General features: G+C 33.9%; 4 protein-coding genes across 4 annotated transcripts in view; 3 read left to right on the top strand and 1 right to left on the bottom strand.

The window, feature by feature from the left end:
* Window positions 1-2,500, top strand: part of LOC117110162 (hyalin-like) — an 8,257-nt gene extending 5,757 nt beyond the window's left edge. Inside the window, exons 4-5 of the mRNA XM_033252776.1 lie at window positions 305-559; window positions 2,184-2,500. Of these exons, the coding sequence (XP_033108667.1) occupies window positions 305-559; window positions 2,184-2,500 (572 nt within the window). The remainder of the gene's footprint in view (window positions 1-304; window positions 560-2,183) is intronic.
* A 655-nt stretch (window positions 2,501-3,155) lies between these two features.
* LOC117110164 (hyalin-like) lies at window positions 3,156-9,303 on the top strand. The gene is made up of 4 exons (XM_033252778.1): window positions 3,156-3,347; window positions 6,607-6,861; window positions 8,090-8,380; window positions 8,916-9,303. Exons 1-4 carry the CDS (start codon window positions 3,170-3,172, stop codon window positions 9,266-9,268), a joined length of 1,077 nt encoding a protein of 358 aa, XP_033108669.1. The 5' UTR covers window positions 3,156-3,169; the 3' UTR covers window positions 9,269-9,303.
* Window positions 9,304-11,806: 2,503 nt separating this feature from the next.
* Window positions 11,807-18,102, top strand: LOC117110161 (hyalin-like). Its single transcript, XM_033252775.1, has 4 exons — window positions 11,807-12,027; window positions 14,348-14,596; window positions 16,141-16,383; window positions 17,846-18,102. Exons 1-4 carry the CDS (start codon window positions 11,898-11,900, stop codon window positions 18,100-18,102), a joined length of 879 nt encoding a protein of 292 aa, XP_033108666.1. The 5' UTR covers window positions 11,807-11,897.
* Window positions 18,103-18,112: 10 nt separating this feature from the next.
* The window catches only part of LOC117110160, a 2,218-nt gene continuing 2,183 nt past the window's right edge, over window positions 18,113-18,147 (bottom strand). Inside the window, exon 2 of the mRNA XM_033252773.1 lies at window positions 18,113-18,117. Coding sequence (XP_033108664.1) covers window positions 18,113-18,117 — 5 coding nt within the window. The remainder of the gene's footprint in view (window positions 18,118-18,147) is intronic.

Genomic DNA, 18,147 nt, shown 5'->3' with positions numbered 1-18,147 from the left:
GTTATGTGGAAATTTGTGTGATGCAGCCCTGGCTGGTTGAGCCAAATAAATAAGTTGACATAAAATATTCAAAAAGCATTACATAATTACCATGCTGACAATTTTCAAAATTATAAATCTCATTCTGCTAACATCATTTTTTTTTCTTAGGCTTACTATATTTTGTTGAAAAAACTTGATATTTGATTACATTAGATTTTATGAAATATTTCATTGTTGTTTGGCTTGTCTTGGCTTGTTGTTAGGCTAAAATAAACATTTCTACTATGAAATATTGTCAGTTTAATTTTTTTTTTCTTCAAAGATCAAGAAAAGCCTGAGATTATAGATTGTCCAATGGATATAACAGTTAACACAACAAATGGGGAACCAGTGGCTGTCAATGTCACATGGACAGAGCCAACAGCTACTGATAACTCTGGAGAGACGCCAGAACCAGAGTCTGACTACACCTCTGGTGACAATATGTTTGTGATTGGTGGCACGACAGTGCAGTACAATGCATCAGATTCAAGTGGTAACTTCAATGATCGCTGCAGCTTTACTGTCACTGTTGAAGGTATTTTTGTTTTTATTTGAGAATACAGGACAAATGAAACCCTATAACAACATATTGTTTTTTGTTATTGGTGTTGATACCAATTGTTGAGCGAGCTAAATGGCCGAGCGGTTAAAGCAGGGGCACCGTGATCATAGCCAACAATATCGGCACGGGTTCGCGGCCGGCTCGCTCCTATAGTTCTGGTGGTGGGATAAGGACTATAAACCGTAGGCCCAGTGTACACAAATGCTCATGTGCACTTTAAAGAACCCAGTACATCTTTCGAGATGAGTAGGGAGTTACCCCGGTGTACTGGTTCATTCGGCCCCTGTCGTGGACAGATGAAAGTGTGCCGGTTTACTGGCTGCTGAAGACATGAAGTGACCCTTAGGGGAGGAGAAAGCTATTGTAAAGTGCAACATCTAGTCCCGAGCGCATAGAGACCATGTATTATGCACTATATAAGTCTCCAACCATTACCATTACCATTACCATTGATATTGGCGGGTAGGATAGAGAGGTGTAGGTGGGCCCTGTGAGAAATGCTTCTCCCTGTCAGTGAAGCCAGATACATTACACAGGGGAGAAAAATGGTACAGCTAGTTGTGAGAATATAGTGATATGTTATAAGTATTTTTCCCACCTTGGACGGTCATCCACAACATACCGAGTCTTCATTCTTAAAATACATCAACTACCATCAGGAAAGTAATTGAAAGTAATTGTGTACCCTACCCTTGTATAACATACTCAGAATTAATAAACCATTATTGGGCATATGTAAAATTAAATTTTTAGGACCAAAATTGACAGACACTTATGCAGGAAGTGTCAATGATTGTGTGTGTTCTCATTAAATTGCTTCATTGCTGTGATAAAAATAAGTAATAAGTGTCTTTGATGTATTTTCTTTACTTCACCTACTTCATGTGAAAACCAATTTATCTTTACATGCTTTTCCTCATCTTTCTCAAATTATAATAAAGGCATCGAGTCATTTCTTATAGGTAATTTAGATGTTTGTAGGCAGAGATACCCAGTGGTGGTGCCAGCGCGGTTGCAGGGGAAGTTTTCCCCCTCATTGGACAGACCTGGACTCCCTGTCGTCCGACAAACGACTAAGTCGTAGGACCAAAAATTTCAAAAACTAATAATTTGCCTAGCCAAATAATGCTTCTTTAATTGCCAATCCCTAATATTGTGGTCTGAAAGCACATTTAGGACAAAATTAAGCCATAAAAAACCTCACTATGAACCCTAACACAGATTTTTTTTATTCCGGGCTGTCAACCAAGGCTTCGTCGTCACCTTGGTTCAGACTCCGCCGTCGAACACGTCAGACCCCTTGTCGGCATATTTCTAGCGCCACTGCTGCAGATACCGTTATCTTGCTATAAAATAAGATGCACTCTATATAACTTATATACCAACCAAATCCAAACTGCGATTTATAAAATCTCTCAAATTGAGGGAGTGCTATGAAAAAAAGAAGAAAAGAAATAAAGTGAGAAAAACGTATGCAGAAGACACAGAATAGTGAACAGAGAACAAAAGAAGTAAAATACAGAAAGAAAGCATCAAAACAACAAACTGAACTGTGGACCCATGTTTGATTGCAATAATATGTATATCTTTTTTGCAGACAATGAGCCTCCAGGTATAACTTGTCCTACAAATGTCACTTCGAACAACTACATTGATGAATCGTTTGGTATAGTACAAGTGAGCACAGATGAAGGAAGCCCAAATGCCACTGTCACCTGGGATCAGTCTGTCACAAGTGACAATAGTAATGAAAATGTGACGGTAGTATCGTCACCATATCAGTCAGGTGATATGATACCAATTGAAATTTCTTCTATTGTGATTTTCTTAATGGCAACTGATCCTTATGGTAATGAAGGTACCTGTGAATTTGTTATCCAAGTCCAAGGTAAATCGTATATGGTATTTAAATAACATATTCTAATAAAATTAAATGAGTCGTTGATTCTTCCTAGGGAGGTATAAGTTATTTGTCGATAAGATACAACAGTATACCATGTAATGAAATAATTGAATGTCCAAATGGCAACAGCTTACACATCATATTTTAGACCCATTACCAAATATGAAATCAAGTTCTGTTACATATATATTTGTAATTTTATTTGTTTGTAATTTTACTGTATGTTTAAAGTCTGTATTTGTGTAGTGTAAGTAAAGAGTGCAAATTGTTTGTTCAGTTTAATTGTCTATTCTCTTTCCTGGCAAATGATTATTTTATATATCTTGAATGCCAAATAAATATTATTATTATTATTATTATTATTATTATTATTATTATTATTATTATAGTGTATGTATGTCAATATTTAAATAAAAGAAGAAATAAATGCAAATGTAATGAAAAAATTAAATAAAATAAATATCAGCATTTTTTAAATGCATATGGGTATTGAATCAGTTTGTGCCTTTGAAGAGATTCAGTTATTCATGTCAAAAAGGTTATTAAAAATATTCTTATTTCCAGACATAGAACCACCTGTTCCAAATTGTCCATTAGGAGTTAATGGTGTGAATGATGATGGAAAACCAAATGGCACCATCAGCTACAACATTACCATCACGGATAATGTTCAAGTGGCCATGATCTCAACCAACTATACAGACATTGATCCAGCTGCCAAGACTATTGATGCAGCTTACAATGATTTTGAGACTACTGGTGTATTTCCAGTTGGAGAAACTATAGTTGAATACATCTTCACTGATAGTGCATCGCCAGGCAATGAAGCTACGTGTTATATCACAATAGTTATATCAGGTAGGCTTATGCTGGGTGGTTGGCCCAGCTGTTGCAGTACTGCTTCTCAACTATAAGGCACTTTACCTCCTGTTGTCTTTCCACCCATGAGTACAAGTTGTAGGTTTAAACACAAAATGCGCTGATTACAGCTGGAATGTTAGGAAGTTCTACCCAGAGAGCTGAGTATGTGTTCCATATTTGCTTGATTTAATGACCTATGATAATAATGTGAAGCACTTAGAGGCCTTGTGGTATGAAGCACTTTATAAGACAACATATTATTATTATTTCTTTTTTTTACCCCTTTTTCAACATGACAATCAAGACAAAGCATGACAATCGACCATAGGAAGAAACATAAACTAAAACAAAATGAAAGTGAAAAAGTAACAAAATATTATAATGTGAAGCGGTTGGAGAGGCTTTTCTACGCCACTGCATGAAGAGCAGTGGCGTAGAAAAGTATTTATCATTGGGGGGATGATTGGCATGTTAGCCAGTAGTTGGGGAGGGGGGAAGACTGCCCCTCCCCTGACGGTTTTTACCGGGCTGACCAAGCCATCGTACCGGGCTGGGTAATAAGAGAAAAGAAAGAGGGGAAAATAAAAGTGGTAAATAAAAGGGAAAAAAAAGCAAAAGAGAAGAGAAAAATAAAGACAAGAATAAAAAGGAAGATTTCATAATGACCACACTCACAACACCCTGGGTTCCAAACCCACTACTACCGTTAAACTTCAAAAAATTCAAAATAAAGCTATTCGCATCCTACTTAATCTTCCTCCTACTACTTATTTAACTTCTTTCCACTTCTCTTGAGCTAAGACCCTTCCTTTCCATGACAGATATCGATATCAACTTGGCTGTTTAACTTTTAAAGCTCTACACAATCTTGCTCCCCAAACAATTTGTCAGTGTCTCACAAAAATAACTGCAAATGGCCGCATGAACACTCGGCAGATCACTAAAGGGGACCTACATATCCCCAGACCCCACTTTGAACTTTTCAAACTTTCATTTAGCTTTAATTCCCCCTCTTTCTTTAACTCTCTTCCCTTAGATATCCGCAATGCTTCTACTTACTCCTCCTTTAAATCGTCCCTCAAAATTTACCTCCTTCTTTCTCTCCTGTAATTCTGTTTCTTTGGCCTTTTTTTTTTTTTAATTGTGTTTTGAATTTGCACTGAGAATTCATTTTTTGATTTCTACCTTATTATTTATTTTCTGTTTTATTTATTAATTTATATTGATGTATTTTCTTTAAATTAAGAGTGATTTGATTTATAGTTCTCATATACATTGGCCTATTATCTATTTTTAATTTATTTGATTATTTAATTTAGGCTACTTTATTCCCTTTGTTGTTTTAATGTCCCTTTTGCCTATTGTTTTTTAATATTGCTCTTTCATTTACATCTTTAATTGTAATTTAATTTTAATTTTTATATTAGGTTTTTTATTTAATTTTGAATTAATTCTTTATGTAAATTTTGAATTGAGAGGTTGTTATTTATTTTACTGTAATTTAATTAGTTTAATACGCTCTTTTTTTTTGTTTTACTATGTGTATTGAGGGTCCCTAATGATCAGCTTCGGCTGGATGGACCACCCTCATTAAAGATTGTTGAAATAAAAAACCCTGCAACCCCTTCTCCACTTCAAAAACTGTCATAACTTCTTGATCTATGCTGCCCGATGGCGTAACCGCCGGGGGACAAGGGGAAAATAATTATCTTTGGAAAATCTTTCCCACCCCTTTATATCCCCTGAAAGTGCCTAAAAATCTAAAATTTTGTGCGCTTTGCGCGCATTTCTTGTTCAAATGGTCCAATTTCTTCTAAAAATTGCACATTTTAGGGAGTTTTGATTAATTCCAATGAAATTAGAATTAAAAACATGGGGGGACAAAGGGAAATATCCATCTTTGGAAAATCATTCCCCACCCCTTGATAAATGCACCCTCTGAAAGTGCCTAAAATTCTCAAATTCTTCGCGCAAATTTCTTGTTGCGGTAGGCCAATTTCCTCTATAAATTGCACATTTTAGGGAGTTTTCATCAATTTTGAGGAAATTAGAATTAAAAACACGAAATTGTTTTGCACGCTTTTTAGGGGTACAAAATGTCTTGCACATTCATTCAAGACTGGCGACGCTGGACACTAACAACAAGAACAATAAGCAGTGGCGTATCTAAATACATTTTAATATTAAAATATGTAGTACTACTGTTTACAAAAACAATTACAAATGACAGTTAATAAAGCAAACAAAAAGCTGGAAGTTTAAATGTTTAAATTTCCACCGAATTCGTAGAAAAAAATGACAAAAAAAGCCCCAGAAAAAATGTTACATAGTGTGGTGTGGAAGAAAGTGAGATAGAATAGAGTTTGTAAATGATCCATGTGATTAAGAGGTCAAAACATCTTTAAGACTATAGGGCAAACTTGACCAAATTTGTGGGAAAAGAACAATATCAGAATTATGATTGAGAATAGTGTGTGAATGCAGATGATGAAAGGTCGAAGTAGTTGATGGATAGATATTCTTTTATATATCATCTTCTTCCTATTCAATCCAATCTAGTATTTATATAGCGCCAAAATCTAGTTCCCTATTTAGAGGCGCTTTAAATCTCTGTACCCTAAAATTCCACTATTGAAAGGCCCAATTAAAAAGATGTGTTTTCAGTTCAATTTTAAATTAATATTATTATATTTGCAATTTTAGATAAAATTTAAAATTATTATATTTTAATTCGTAGATCGACAAATCCTTGATATTATGGTTTGTCTAATGGATTAACAGTTAACACAACGAGTGGGCAACCAGTTGCAACTACACATGGCTGAAACATGGGGAAATTATATTATTTGAAAAATTGATAAAAAAATAATCAATTCAAAGTATGAAGGACTTGCAACTGTATCTAATGTGAATATTTACAATTAAACAAGTATTTAGTAATATTAACAATATTCCCAGTGCCATTTAGGGTATTATGTGGAAATGTGTGTGATGCAGCCCTGGCTGGTTGAGCCAAATAAATAAGTTGACATAAAATATTCAAAAAGCATTACATAATTACCATGCTGACAATTTTCAAAATTATAAATCTAATTCTGCTAACATCATTTTTTTTCTTAGGCTTACTATATTTTGTTGAAAAAACTTGATATTTGATTACATTAGATTTTAAGAAATATTTCATTGTTGTTTGGCTTGTCTAGGCTTCTTGTTTCTATTATGAAATATTGTCAGTTTAATTTTTTTTTTTTCAAAGATCTAGAAAAGCCTGAGATTGTAGATTGTCCAATGGATATAACAGTTAACACAACAAATGGGGAACCAGTGGCTGTCAATGTCACATGGACAGAGCCAACAGCTACTGATAACTCTGGAGAGACACCAGAACCAGAGTCTGACTACACCTCTGGTGACAATATGTTTGTGATTGGTGACACAACAGTGCAGTACAATGCAACAGATTCAAGTGGTAACTTCAATGATCGCTGCAGGTTTACTGTCACTGTTGAAGGTATTTTTGTATTTATTTGAGAATGCAGGACAAAGGGAACCCTATAACAACATATTGTTTTTTGTTATTGGTGTTGATATTGGCGGGTAGGATAGAGAGGTGTGGGTGGGCCCTGTGAGAAATGCTTCTCCCTGTCAGTGAAGCCAGATACATTACACAGGGGAGAAAAATGGTACAGCTAGTTGTGAGAATATAGTGATATGTTATAAGTATTTTTCCCACCTGGGACGGTCATCCACAACAGACTGAGTCTTCATTCTTAAAATACATCAACTACCATCAGGAAAGTAATTGAAAGTAACTGTGTACCCTACCCTTGTATAACATACTCAGAATTAAGAAACCATTATTGGGCATATGTAAAATTAAATTTTTAGGATCAAAATTGACAGACACTTATGCAGGAAGTGTCAATGATTGTGTGTGTTCTCATTAAATTGCTTCATTGCTGTGATAAAAATAAGTAATAAGTGTCTTTGATATATTTTCTTTACTTCACCTACTTCATGTGAAAACCAATTTATCTTTACATGCTTTTCCTCATCTTTCTCAAATTATAATAAAGGCATGCATGCTCGAGTCATTTCTTATAGGTAATTTAGATGTTTGTGGGCAGAGATACCCAGTGGTGGTGCCAGCGCAGTTGCAGGGGGAATTTTCCCCCTCATTGGACAGACCTGGACTCCCTGTCGTCCGACAAACGACTAAGTCGTAGGACCAAATATTTCAAAAACTAATAATTTACCTAGCCAAATAATGCTTCTTTAATTGCCAATCCCTAATATTGTGGTCTGAAAGCACATTTAGGACAAAATTAAGCTATAAAAAACCTCACTATGAACCCTAACACAGATTTTTTTTATTCCGGGCTGTCAACCAAGGCTTCGTCGTCGCCTTGGTTCAGACTTCGCCGTCGAACACGTCAGACCCCTTGTCGGCAAATTTCTAGCGCCACTGCTGCAGATACCGTTATCTTGCTATAAAATAAGATGCACTCTATATAACTTATATACCAACCAAATCCAAACTGCGATTTATAAAATGTCTCAAATTGAGGGAGTGCTATGAAAAAAAGAAGAAAAGAAAGAAAGTGAGAAAAACGTATGCAGAAGACACAGAAAAGTGAACAGAGAACAAAAGAAGTAAAATACAGAAAGAAAGCATCAAAACAACAAACTGAACTGTGGACCCATGTTTGATTGCAATAATATGTATATCTTTTTTGCAGACAATGAGCCTCCAGGTATAACTTGTCCTACAAATGTCACTTCGAACAACTACATTGATGAATCGTTTGGTATAGTACAAGTGAGCACAGATGAAGGAAGTCCAAATGCCACTGTCACCTGGGATCAGCCTGTCACAAGTGACAATAGTAATGAAAATGTGACGGTAGTATCGTCACCATATCAGTCAGGTGATATGATACCAATTGAAATTTCTTCTATTGGGATTTACTTAATGGCAACTGATCCTTATGGTAATGAAGGTACCTGTGAATTTGTTATCCAAGTCCAAGGTAAATCTTATATGGTATTTAAATAACATATCCTAATCAAATTAAATGAGTCGGTGATTCTTCCTAGGGAGGTATAAGTTATTTGTCGATAAGATACAACAAATGGCAGCAGCTTACACATCATATTTTAGACCCATTACCAAATATGAAATCAAGTTCTGTTACATATATATTTGTAATTTTATTTGTTTGTAATTTTACTGTATGTTTAAAGTCTGTATTTGTGTATTGTAAGTAAAGAGTGCAAATTGTTTGTTCAGTTTAATTGTCTATTCTCTTTCCTGGCAAATGATTATTTTATATATGTTGAATGCCAAATAAATATTATTATTATTATTATTGTTATTATTATTATTATTGTGTATGTATGTCAATATTTAAATAAAAGAAGAAATAAATGCAAATGTAATGAAAAAATTAAATAAAATAAATGTCAGCATTTTTTAAATGCACATGGGTATGGAATCAGATTGTGCCTTTTAAGAGATTCAGTTATTCATGTCAAATAGGTTATTAAAAATATTCTTATTTCCAGACATAGAACCACCTGTTCCAAGTTGTCCATTAGGAGTTAATGGTGTGACTGATGATGGAAAACCAAATGGCACCATCAGCTACAACATTACCATCATGGATAATGTTCAAGTGGCCATGATCTCAACCAACTATACAGACATCGATCCAGCTGCCAAGACTATTGATGCAGCTTACGATGATTTTGTGACTACTGGTGTATTTCCAGTTGGAGAAACTATAATTGAATACGTCTTCACTGACAATGGATCTCCTACAGGAAATGAAGCTACGTGTTATGTCACAATAGTAATATCAGGTAGGCTTATGCTGGGTGGTTGGCCCAGCTGTTGCAGTACTGCTTCTCAACTATAAGGCACTTTACCTCCTGATGTCTTTCCACCCATGAGTACAAGTTATAGGTTTAAACACAAAATGCGCTGATTACAGCTGCAATGTTAGGAAGTTCTACCCAGAGAGCTGAGTATGTTTTCCATATTTGCTTGATCTAATGACCTATGATAATAATGTGAAGCACTTAGAGGCCTTTATAAGACAACATATTATTATCATTTCTTTTTTTTTTACCCCTTTTTCAACATGACAATCAAGACAAAGCATGACAATCGAACATAGGAAGAAACATAAACTAAAACAAAAATTAAAGTGAAAAAGTAACAAAAAATTATAATGTGAAGCGGTTGGAGAAGCTTTGTTGGCATGAAAAGCTGTATCGTAGAAAAGTATTTATCATTGGGGGGATGATTGGCGTGTTAGCCAGTGTTTGGGGAGGGGGAAGACTGCCTCTCCCCTGACGGTTTTTACCGGGCTGACTAAACCGTTGTACCGGGGTTGGTAAAAAGAGAAAAGAAAGAGGGGAGAGGGAGGGAAAGAGAAAGAAGTGGAAAAGAAAAGAAAAAGAGAAGAGAAAAATAAAGACAAGAATAAAAAGGAAGATATCATAATGACCAGACTCACAACACCCTGCAACCCCTTCTCCACTTCAAAAACTGTCATAACTCCTTGATCTATGCTGCCCGATGGCGTAAAACCGCTGGGGGACAAGGGGAAAATAATTATCTTTCAAAAATCTTTCCCACCCCTTTATATCCCCTGAAAGTGCCTAAAAATCTCAAATTTTGTGCGTTTCGTGTGCATTTCTTGTTCAAATGGTCCAATTTCTTCAAAAAATTGCACATTTTAGGGAGTTTTGATTAATTCCAACGAAATTAGAATTAAAAACACGGGGGGACAAGGGGAAATTTCCATCTTTGGAAAATCTTTCCCCACCCCTTGATAAATGCACCCTCTGAAAGTGCCTAAAATTCTCAAATTCTTCGCGCGCATTTCTTGTTGTGGTAGGCCAATTTCCTCTATAAATTGCACATTTTAGGGAGTTTTCATCAATTAGAAATTAGAATTAAAAACACGAAAATGTTTTGCGCGCTTTTTAGGGGTTTTTTTTAGGTTAAGTTATTTAAACACATAATAGTCCCAAACTCAAGAAAGAAAAATTTAAGATAGATCGTTTCAAACTAGAAGAAGGGCCTCAATGTGTATTGATGGTGAAAGAATATGTTTGTAATAAATAAAACCATGATGAAAATGCTTATATTTAGTTTCAAACACAGATGTGTGGCCTATATTATAAATAATATAAGCCCTATGTCGTATTGTTTTCTATATGGGGAGTGGGATGCGGGGGTATGATAAATTACTAACCGGGAAAATAAATACCCCCTGGCCCATGACCCCTGTTACGCGCCTGGTATTAGCGCCAATGTGTGCCCTTGTGCGGACACTGGATGTGCCCCCTCTGAAGCTGGAAACCTTGTTTTTGCAAAATAAATTGATGCAATTTGCTATTATAGGCCTAATCAATAAATTCCTCATCAACCGATATAACCTTAAACATTCTTGGAATGGACATAAGATTACTGATGTCGTACACACCCTTCAGCGTGAAAATGTGGCTTGCTTTGCAAGCACATCTAACATCAAAGGAAAGAAGAGCTTAGATTGGTACCAGATAAAATGATTTTGTTATCGACATTAATACATTATGCTAATTTTCATCTTTGTAAGTGCATAAGACATTGAAAATTATTTCTGGGACAGTCTTTTGAAGTGTGTAAAGCTCCATTTTATCCCATACATAGTCAAAATATTGGTGGGGATGATACAATGGACCATCCCCCCTTGTCAAATATTGGGGGATATATCCCCCATCCCCCAGGATCTACGCCTATGATGAAGAGCTATATAAATCCAACATATTATTATTGTTCTGGTTGTGGCTGTTGTCTATATAAATCCAACATATTATTATTGTTGTTGTTCTAGTAGTTGTTGTTGTTATTGTTGTCTATATAAATCCAACATATTATTATTGTTGTTGTTCTGGTTGTTGTTATTGTTGTTGCTGTTGCTGTTGTTTTTTCAATAGGTAGGTTTTAAGATGATAATTGATTATGTCCATGCTATTCTTGTATTAGTCTGTTACTGCTACTCATTGATGTTGGTTGGATGTTGATAGGTTCGGCTGTGTAGATTTATAGAACGCAACTACTGTATATTTCACACTATGTATAAGTAAAGGTAGAAGAATAACCCATAACTCACAGCGTGATTGTGATGAATTGCGTGTAGGCGTGGTCTGTGGCTACCTAGCCTCTGAGAGGAACTTACAGTAACTTCATGTTTACATCATTCAACAACTACAGAGGCTTTCTGGGCCCTTTGTTAAATATTAGAATGGGGATTAGATGTAAGGGGCGTACGCCCCTCCCCCTATTTTTTTTGCAAAAAAACTTTCACCCACAGTGTTTAACGGGCCAGCGGAACCGGGGGGGGGGGGCAGACCCCTCCCTATCATCAGTGTTTTAATACTTTAGATGTGGAAGCACCAGTTATTGAAAACTGTCCAGGACATATAATTGAGTTTGCTAAAGACGGTGGCTATGCTAATGTATCGTGGGTAGAACCTATTGCATCAGACAATTCAATGGCAGTTACTTTAGTGCCTGATAAAAGTATTGGCAGTTCATTTCAAGTCGGATCCACAATTGTAACTTACACTGCTTCAGATAAATCGGGAAACCAAGCAATGTGTACAATAAATGTTACAGTTTTTGGTATGTATCATAAATTATATCTTTTTCCAAAGCAATTTGCTTTAGTTTTTGATATTAGTGTAGGTATGCTTACATGTGTGTGCATTGTATGCACATGTGCTGGCACGTATACATAGAATTATTGAGTAAAATGAAAGATATTTCAAGCTTGAAATATATCGATCAATAACAGTTTTCTGTTATCGGTATATGCTTAACTTTTTAAGAGTTAGAACACAGATATTATAGCGGCGTAGGTTAGCTATTAGGATATGTTAATTTATATACTACATGTATAGGTCATAGGCATCTGATTGGTTGTGACGTTTTACTACTGCAGCTGCGTACACATACTAAATACTAATCCTGCTAAAGAGGACATGCAGAAAACATGCAATCTAGCCATTTTTTTTTTAACTGGACCGCAACGAACACCAGTGCCTTTGCATTGAGTGTGCCATCCAGTAAAAAGAAAGTTTAATTAATAAATAAATAAATAAAATGTTTATTATATTGCATATTTTTGTCTTGACTAATTTAAATATTCCTGTTATTGACCTGTATAAAATATATATATTTATATATAAGTTAATTTTTTGACTTTTATGTTCACTCTCTTTTCACATTGGTGTTTGTCGAACCACCACAATGGAAATAAGTTTGCCTTTTTTGATAATTTATTGTTTTTTCCATGAATGTTATTTTGTATCCAGAATAAAGAAATAGAACTAAAAATTGTTTATTTAATCTTACTGCCACCTTACCTCTAGCCCTACCTCACCTATTCTATACTTTTTAACCATTCTAGCCTTACTTTTCACTATATATTATCTGGCTTTGAAATCTTAAGAAATCAAAACAAAATTTTAGTGTCTGCTTAAGAATAAAATATTTATTATACAAGTATTTTCGACCATAGGTCTTCACCAGGTACTGGTTGCAGGTGCAAATACCACCAATGACACCTTTTTTCATACAGCTGAATAAAGGAATTATGGTTGATTGTAATGACTTAATCCAAGCTGTAATTAAAATTCTTAAGCCATGTCCAATCTAACAAATTTACTTTGTCAAAAAGCTGTAGTATGCCCATATATAGTCATGATGTGCCTATATGCGATCATGATGTGATGTCATCATGACATTATTTAGGCATGTCACATGTTTTTGTCACATAAAATTTGATAGTGTGGACAGAGTGTAAGTCATAGGCAATACCTTTTATCTATTTAGATTGTGACATTAAACTACTTAGTAACAAAATATCTAATTTGATAGTGTGGACAGAGTGTAATTCATAGGTAATACATTTTATCTATTTAGATTGTGACATTAAACTACTTAGTAACAAAATATCTAATTTGATAGTGTGGACAGAATGTAAGTCATAGGCAATACCTTTTATCTATTTAGATTGTGACATTAAACTACTTAGTAACAAAATATCTAATTTGATAGTGTGGACAGAGTGTAAGTCATAGGCAATACATTTTATCTATTTAGATTGTGACATTAAACTACTTAGTAACAAAATATCTAATTTTATAGTGTGGACAGAGTGTTATCCATAGGCAATACATTTTATCTATTTAGATTGTGACATTAAACTACTTAGTAACAAAATATCAAATTTGATAGTGTGGACAGAGTGTAAGTCATAGGCAATACCTTTTATCTATTTAGATTGTGACATTAAAGTTAAACTACTTAGTAACAAAATATCTAATTTGATAGTGTGGACAGAGTGTAAGTCATAGGCAATACATTTTATCTATTTAGATTGTGACATTAAACTACTTAGTAACAAAATATCTAATTTGATAGTGTGGACAGAGTGTAAGTCATAGGCAATACCTTTTATCTATTTAGATTGTGACATTAAACTACTTAGTAACAAAATATCTAATTTGATAGTGTGGACAGAGCGCACGTCATAGGCAATACATTTTATCTATTTAGATTGTGACATTAAACTACTTAGTAACAAAATATCTAATTTGATAGTGTGGACAGAGCGTAAGTCATAGGCAATACCTTTTATCTATTTAGATTGTGGCATTAAACTACTTAGTAACAAAATATCTAAATTGATAGTGTGGACAGAGTGTAAGTCATAGGCAATACATTTTATCTATTTAGATTGTGACATTAAACTACTTAGTAACAAAATATCTAATTTTATAGTGTGGACAGAGTGTAAGTCATAGGCAATAGCTTTTATCTATTTAGATTGTGACATTAAACTACTTAGTAACAAAATATCTAACCAAACTTACTGTTGAATCCCGTGTTATATTTTACTATATGTATGTAGTATATATATTTATATCATTTTTTGTAGATAATGATACAGAAGATCCAGTTTTTATAAATTGTCCAAGTGATATCAACAAAACCACTATCATGGGTGAAAACTACAATGAAGTCTCATGGAAAGATGTAGTTGCAACTGACAACATTGGAGTAAATATAGTGAACTCAACAAATAAGAGTGGAGACAACTTTACAATTGGTGTGACGATAGTAGTGTATACCGCCTTTGATTTAGCAGGCAACGTGGCTGTGTGTAACTTTACTGTGATAATTACTGGTAATGTTTGGTTACACTTTTAATTGTATTTCATTTGTTTCCAATTGACTCATAACCATTGGCGTAATGACGATCACTGGGCCTGAGGTGAAAAAAGTGTTGGGGCCTATGCATTTTATTAATCAATTACGAGTGTCGTATGAATGTGACATATAGATACATGTAAACATAAAATTAAATAATGGTAAAATACTCACCTTAATAGCGAGAAGTTGCCATTTCAAATCATGCCAGACACTTTTTTGTATACAACTGGAAAAAGAAACATTTCGTTGAAGGGCTATAATAAAAATCCTACCAAAAATCGATAAAGCAGGCCATCCTGGCAGACGTATTATTTTTGGCAAAGGTACAGAAAAACTTTCCGAACTTGTAACATTCAGATTCGTAAATAATGACTACTTTGTAACGTCATAGTAGACAAAATAATCACTCCTTGTGGTCCCAAAATTCAGAACTCGTACATATCAATTATAATTTTTTTCTATCTGCCTGAGCCCAGTGATTCTGTACAAGAAATGTTCACATGTTTTATAAATTGTATCTTGTTTCAAAAATTTATCTTAATTCTTTCAAATGTTGTAAATTTCATCAATGTGTGTGTGGGTGTGTGTGTGTGTGTGTGTGTAATACATATTCTGTCTTTTCACTGCATGCACTTTCAGTACTTGTGTACTGTTTTTCAAAGTTACATATTAAACAAATATTGAAAAAGATAAAATAGTCATGTCCATGAAATTAGTTGTTGTGTCATGTCATCATTTCACAACTTTGTCGAATGATACAAAAAAGTTCTCTTGCCTTGACGGTTATTCCATTGTGGTACAATAAGGTTATAATGAGTTTGACTATGTGTACATTTAGAATGCACTAAGTAACAAATCAATATTGAAAGTAAATTTAGAAGATAGATAACATGGAGTATACCCTTTTAAACATTTAAAAGTCATTAGGGCTAACTGATCATTCCACCTTACATATATAGTCTTTTCCAGGCAAGTGAACTTAACATAACATCAGCAGAAGTATGTGTATCAACAAACAAAACAATTCTGCTTTATCTGTTCATTTGAACTTGTAAACATTTAGAATACTGAACATTACACTTGGTCCAGACACAGCAAAAATAATCAAAAAGGGGTAAAATAATAATGACTTAGCAAGCATTTTAAGAGTATGCAGTGGAAGCACGTATTTTATACGGCAGATGACACCAATACGCTTAGACACATTCGAAGACAATTTATTTATGTGGTCTTTCCAAGTTAGTACAGGATCAAAGTAACATATAATATAAACATATAATTAAATAATATAATTAGGAAGGTACAGTAGATAATAATTTAGACTCTAAACACACACACAAACTATATGTATGTGTGTGTAACATACAAATAATGTTGAGGAAGGACACAGATGTGTCCAAAATATTCATTTTAATAAAATATTATGTCCCTTATGTCAACATAGGCAATCATTTCATTTTTGTATCTGCTTGTAATATATTGTAACAATTTATTTTTAAATTTGACATTGAAATGTAGACAATGAAGATCCAGTTTTCCTTAATTGTCCATCATATATGAGCATGCCAACAGCTTCTGGACAAGCATCTGCTAATGTAGAATGGAATATTCCAACTGTCTCTGACAACAGTGGATGGTATACATTGAATCAAACCCATATGCTTGGTGATTTGTTTGAAATTGGCAAGACGGTTGTAATTTACAATGCATCGGATGCTTATGGCAACACAGCAGAGTGTGCATTTATTATTGAAATTTATGGTAAGGATTCTCAACTATGTATTTTATTACCTTATTATCAATTTGCTAAATAAGATTTTTAACTTTTAATACTGCCTCCCGACACTGCAAAGTAGGTATACTTTACTAGAGTAATTAACATTGGTTAGTGTATCAGAGCCGAGTATTTGTAAATTACATCCTTTTCATTTGTAATTGTACTATTTTCACTATACTATTATCAATTTTTTTCAACCTTAAAGTAAAATTTAGTACTAGTAGATTTAATGAATAATGAGTATATGTAGGGTATTCCAGAGGGTTGTGAGGGGCCCTGGTTCAAGAGTACAGTTGGGGCCCTTGGCACATGCAAATTGATTAATCATGTGAACTAAGATGTGTACCACTGATGGGTTAGTTTTTATATAGATTTTTATAATATTTTGACAATAAATCTGTGGATTGTTTTATTTTTAATTTTTAGATGTTCTCATAGTGCATCTTTGAAGAGCTGGCTATTGGCTGGATTGACCATAATAATAAGCATCTTATGACCAAAAGAAAAAGCACATTCTATATTTATTTATTTATTTAACTTTCGTTATAGTGGATGGCACGCTCAATGCAAAAGGCACTAGTTTTCGTTGTGGTCCAGTTACATAACATAAAAATACAAAAATTGAAAAATTGAAAAGAAAAATTTAGGAAAATTAAACAAAGGACTTAATTACAAAAATAGATGACTTAATTACAAAAGTAGAGGACTTAATCACAAAAATAGCAGAGAGACCAATTAATTTAGAGCATTTTTAAATTTGGTTAAATTGGTGTTGTTATCGGATTAACCAATGAACAATGTCAACAATTATTTTGTATATTAGTTTTATTTACTTAAGCTAAATAAAATGAAATGAATCACACCTGATATCATTGGATTATGTATAACTGTGATCATGTAAAACACTTATCCGACCAACACCTTTTAATAATCGTTCTCTTAGAAACAACTGCACAAGTAAAAATTGAAAATCCAAATCAGATTATTATTTATAATATCAGATTATTTTTTTCAGTTAAAACCAGATATAAACATGATCCTAAACGTGGGATGAAAAGAATAAACAAAAATTGAAACAATATTGAGTCCAATTATATTTTTGTTATTATTAAAAAAGAATGACACGGTATCACAGGTTACCCTTTAAATCTTGTTACATCTTGAGGCGGTCCCTTTAACACTTAAAAATTTAAGGAAAATCATTTCACACATTTTTTCTTAACAGCTAAATTCTAAGACAGTTGGCCAGTTGGCCTGGTTCAGAGCAAGACAGGACGTTTACTTCCTATACAAATATCTTGATTCACATTCTAATTGTAATTTGTATTTTTCATTGTAAAACTCTTCTTTGTGTGATAAATAGAAATTTCAGCAGTTCAAACAACACATTTCTTATTTTTGTTTTACTATTTGACATTTAAAAGTTGATGTGGATTTTACCTATAGATGATGAGCCACCGGTAATTATTAATTGTCCATCCTTTGGAATACCAATTGTTCTACCAAACGGTGAAGCATCAGTGGTTGTCAACTGGACTGACATCACAGCAAGTGACAATGATGCTTCAAATCCATTAGTATCTTGTGATCCACCTGATGGTTCTGTATTTGATATAGGAACAGTTCTTGTCTCATGCACTACAATGGACAATTCCAATTTGAATGCAAGTTGTCAATTTGAAGTTACAGTTGAAGGCAAGTAGAGTTTGTTTATTATTCTAATAATTTGTTTGTAAAGACAAGACCAC

Source organism: Anneissia japonica, unplaced genomic scaffold, assembly GCF_011630105.1.
Source record: "Anneissia japonica isolate Jap-2015-1 unplaced genomic scaffold, ASM1163010v1 scaffold5494_len192822_cov183, whole genome shotgun sequence".
NCBI classification, from domain to species: Eukaryota; Metazoa; Echinodermata; class Crinoidea; order Comatulida; family Comatulidae; genus Anneissia; species Anneissia japonica.
The sequence above is the reverse complement of the archived record's forward strand: the minus strand, read 5'-3'. Positions and strand labels throughout refer to the sequence as shown.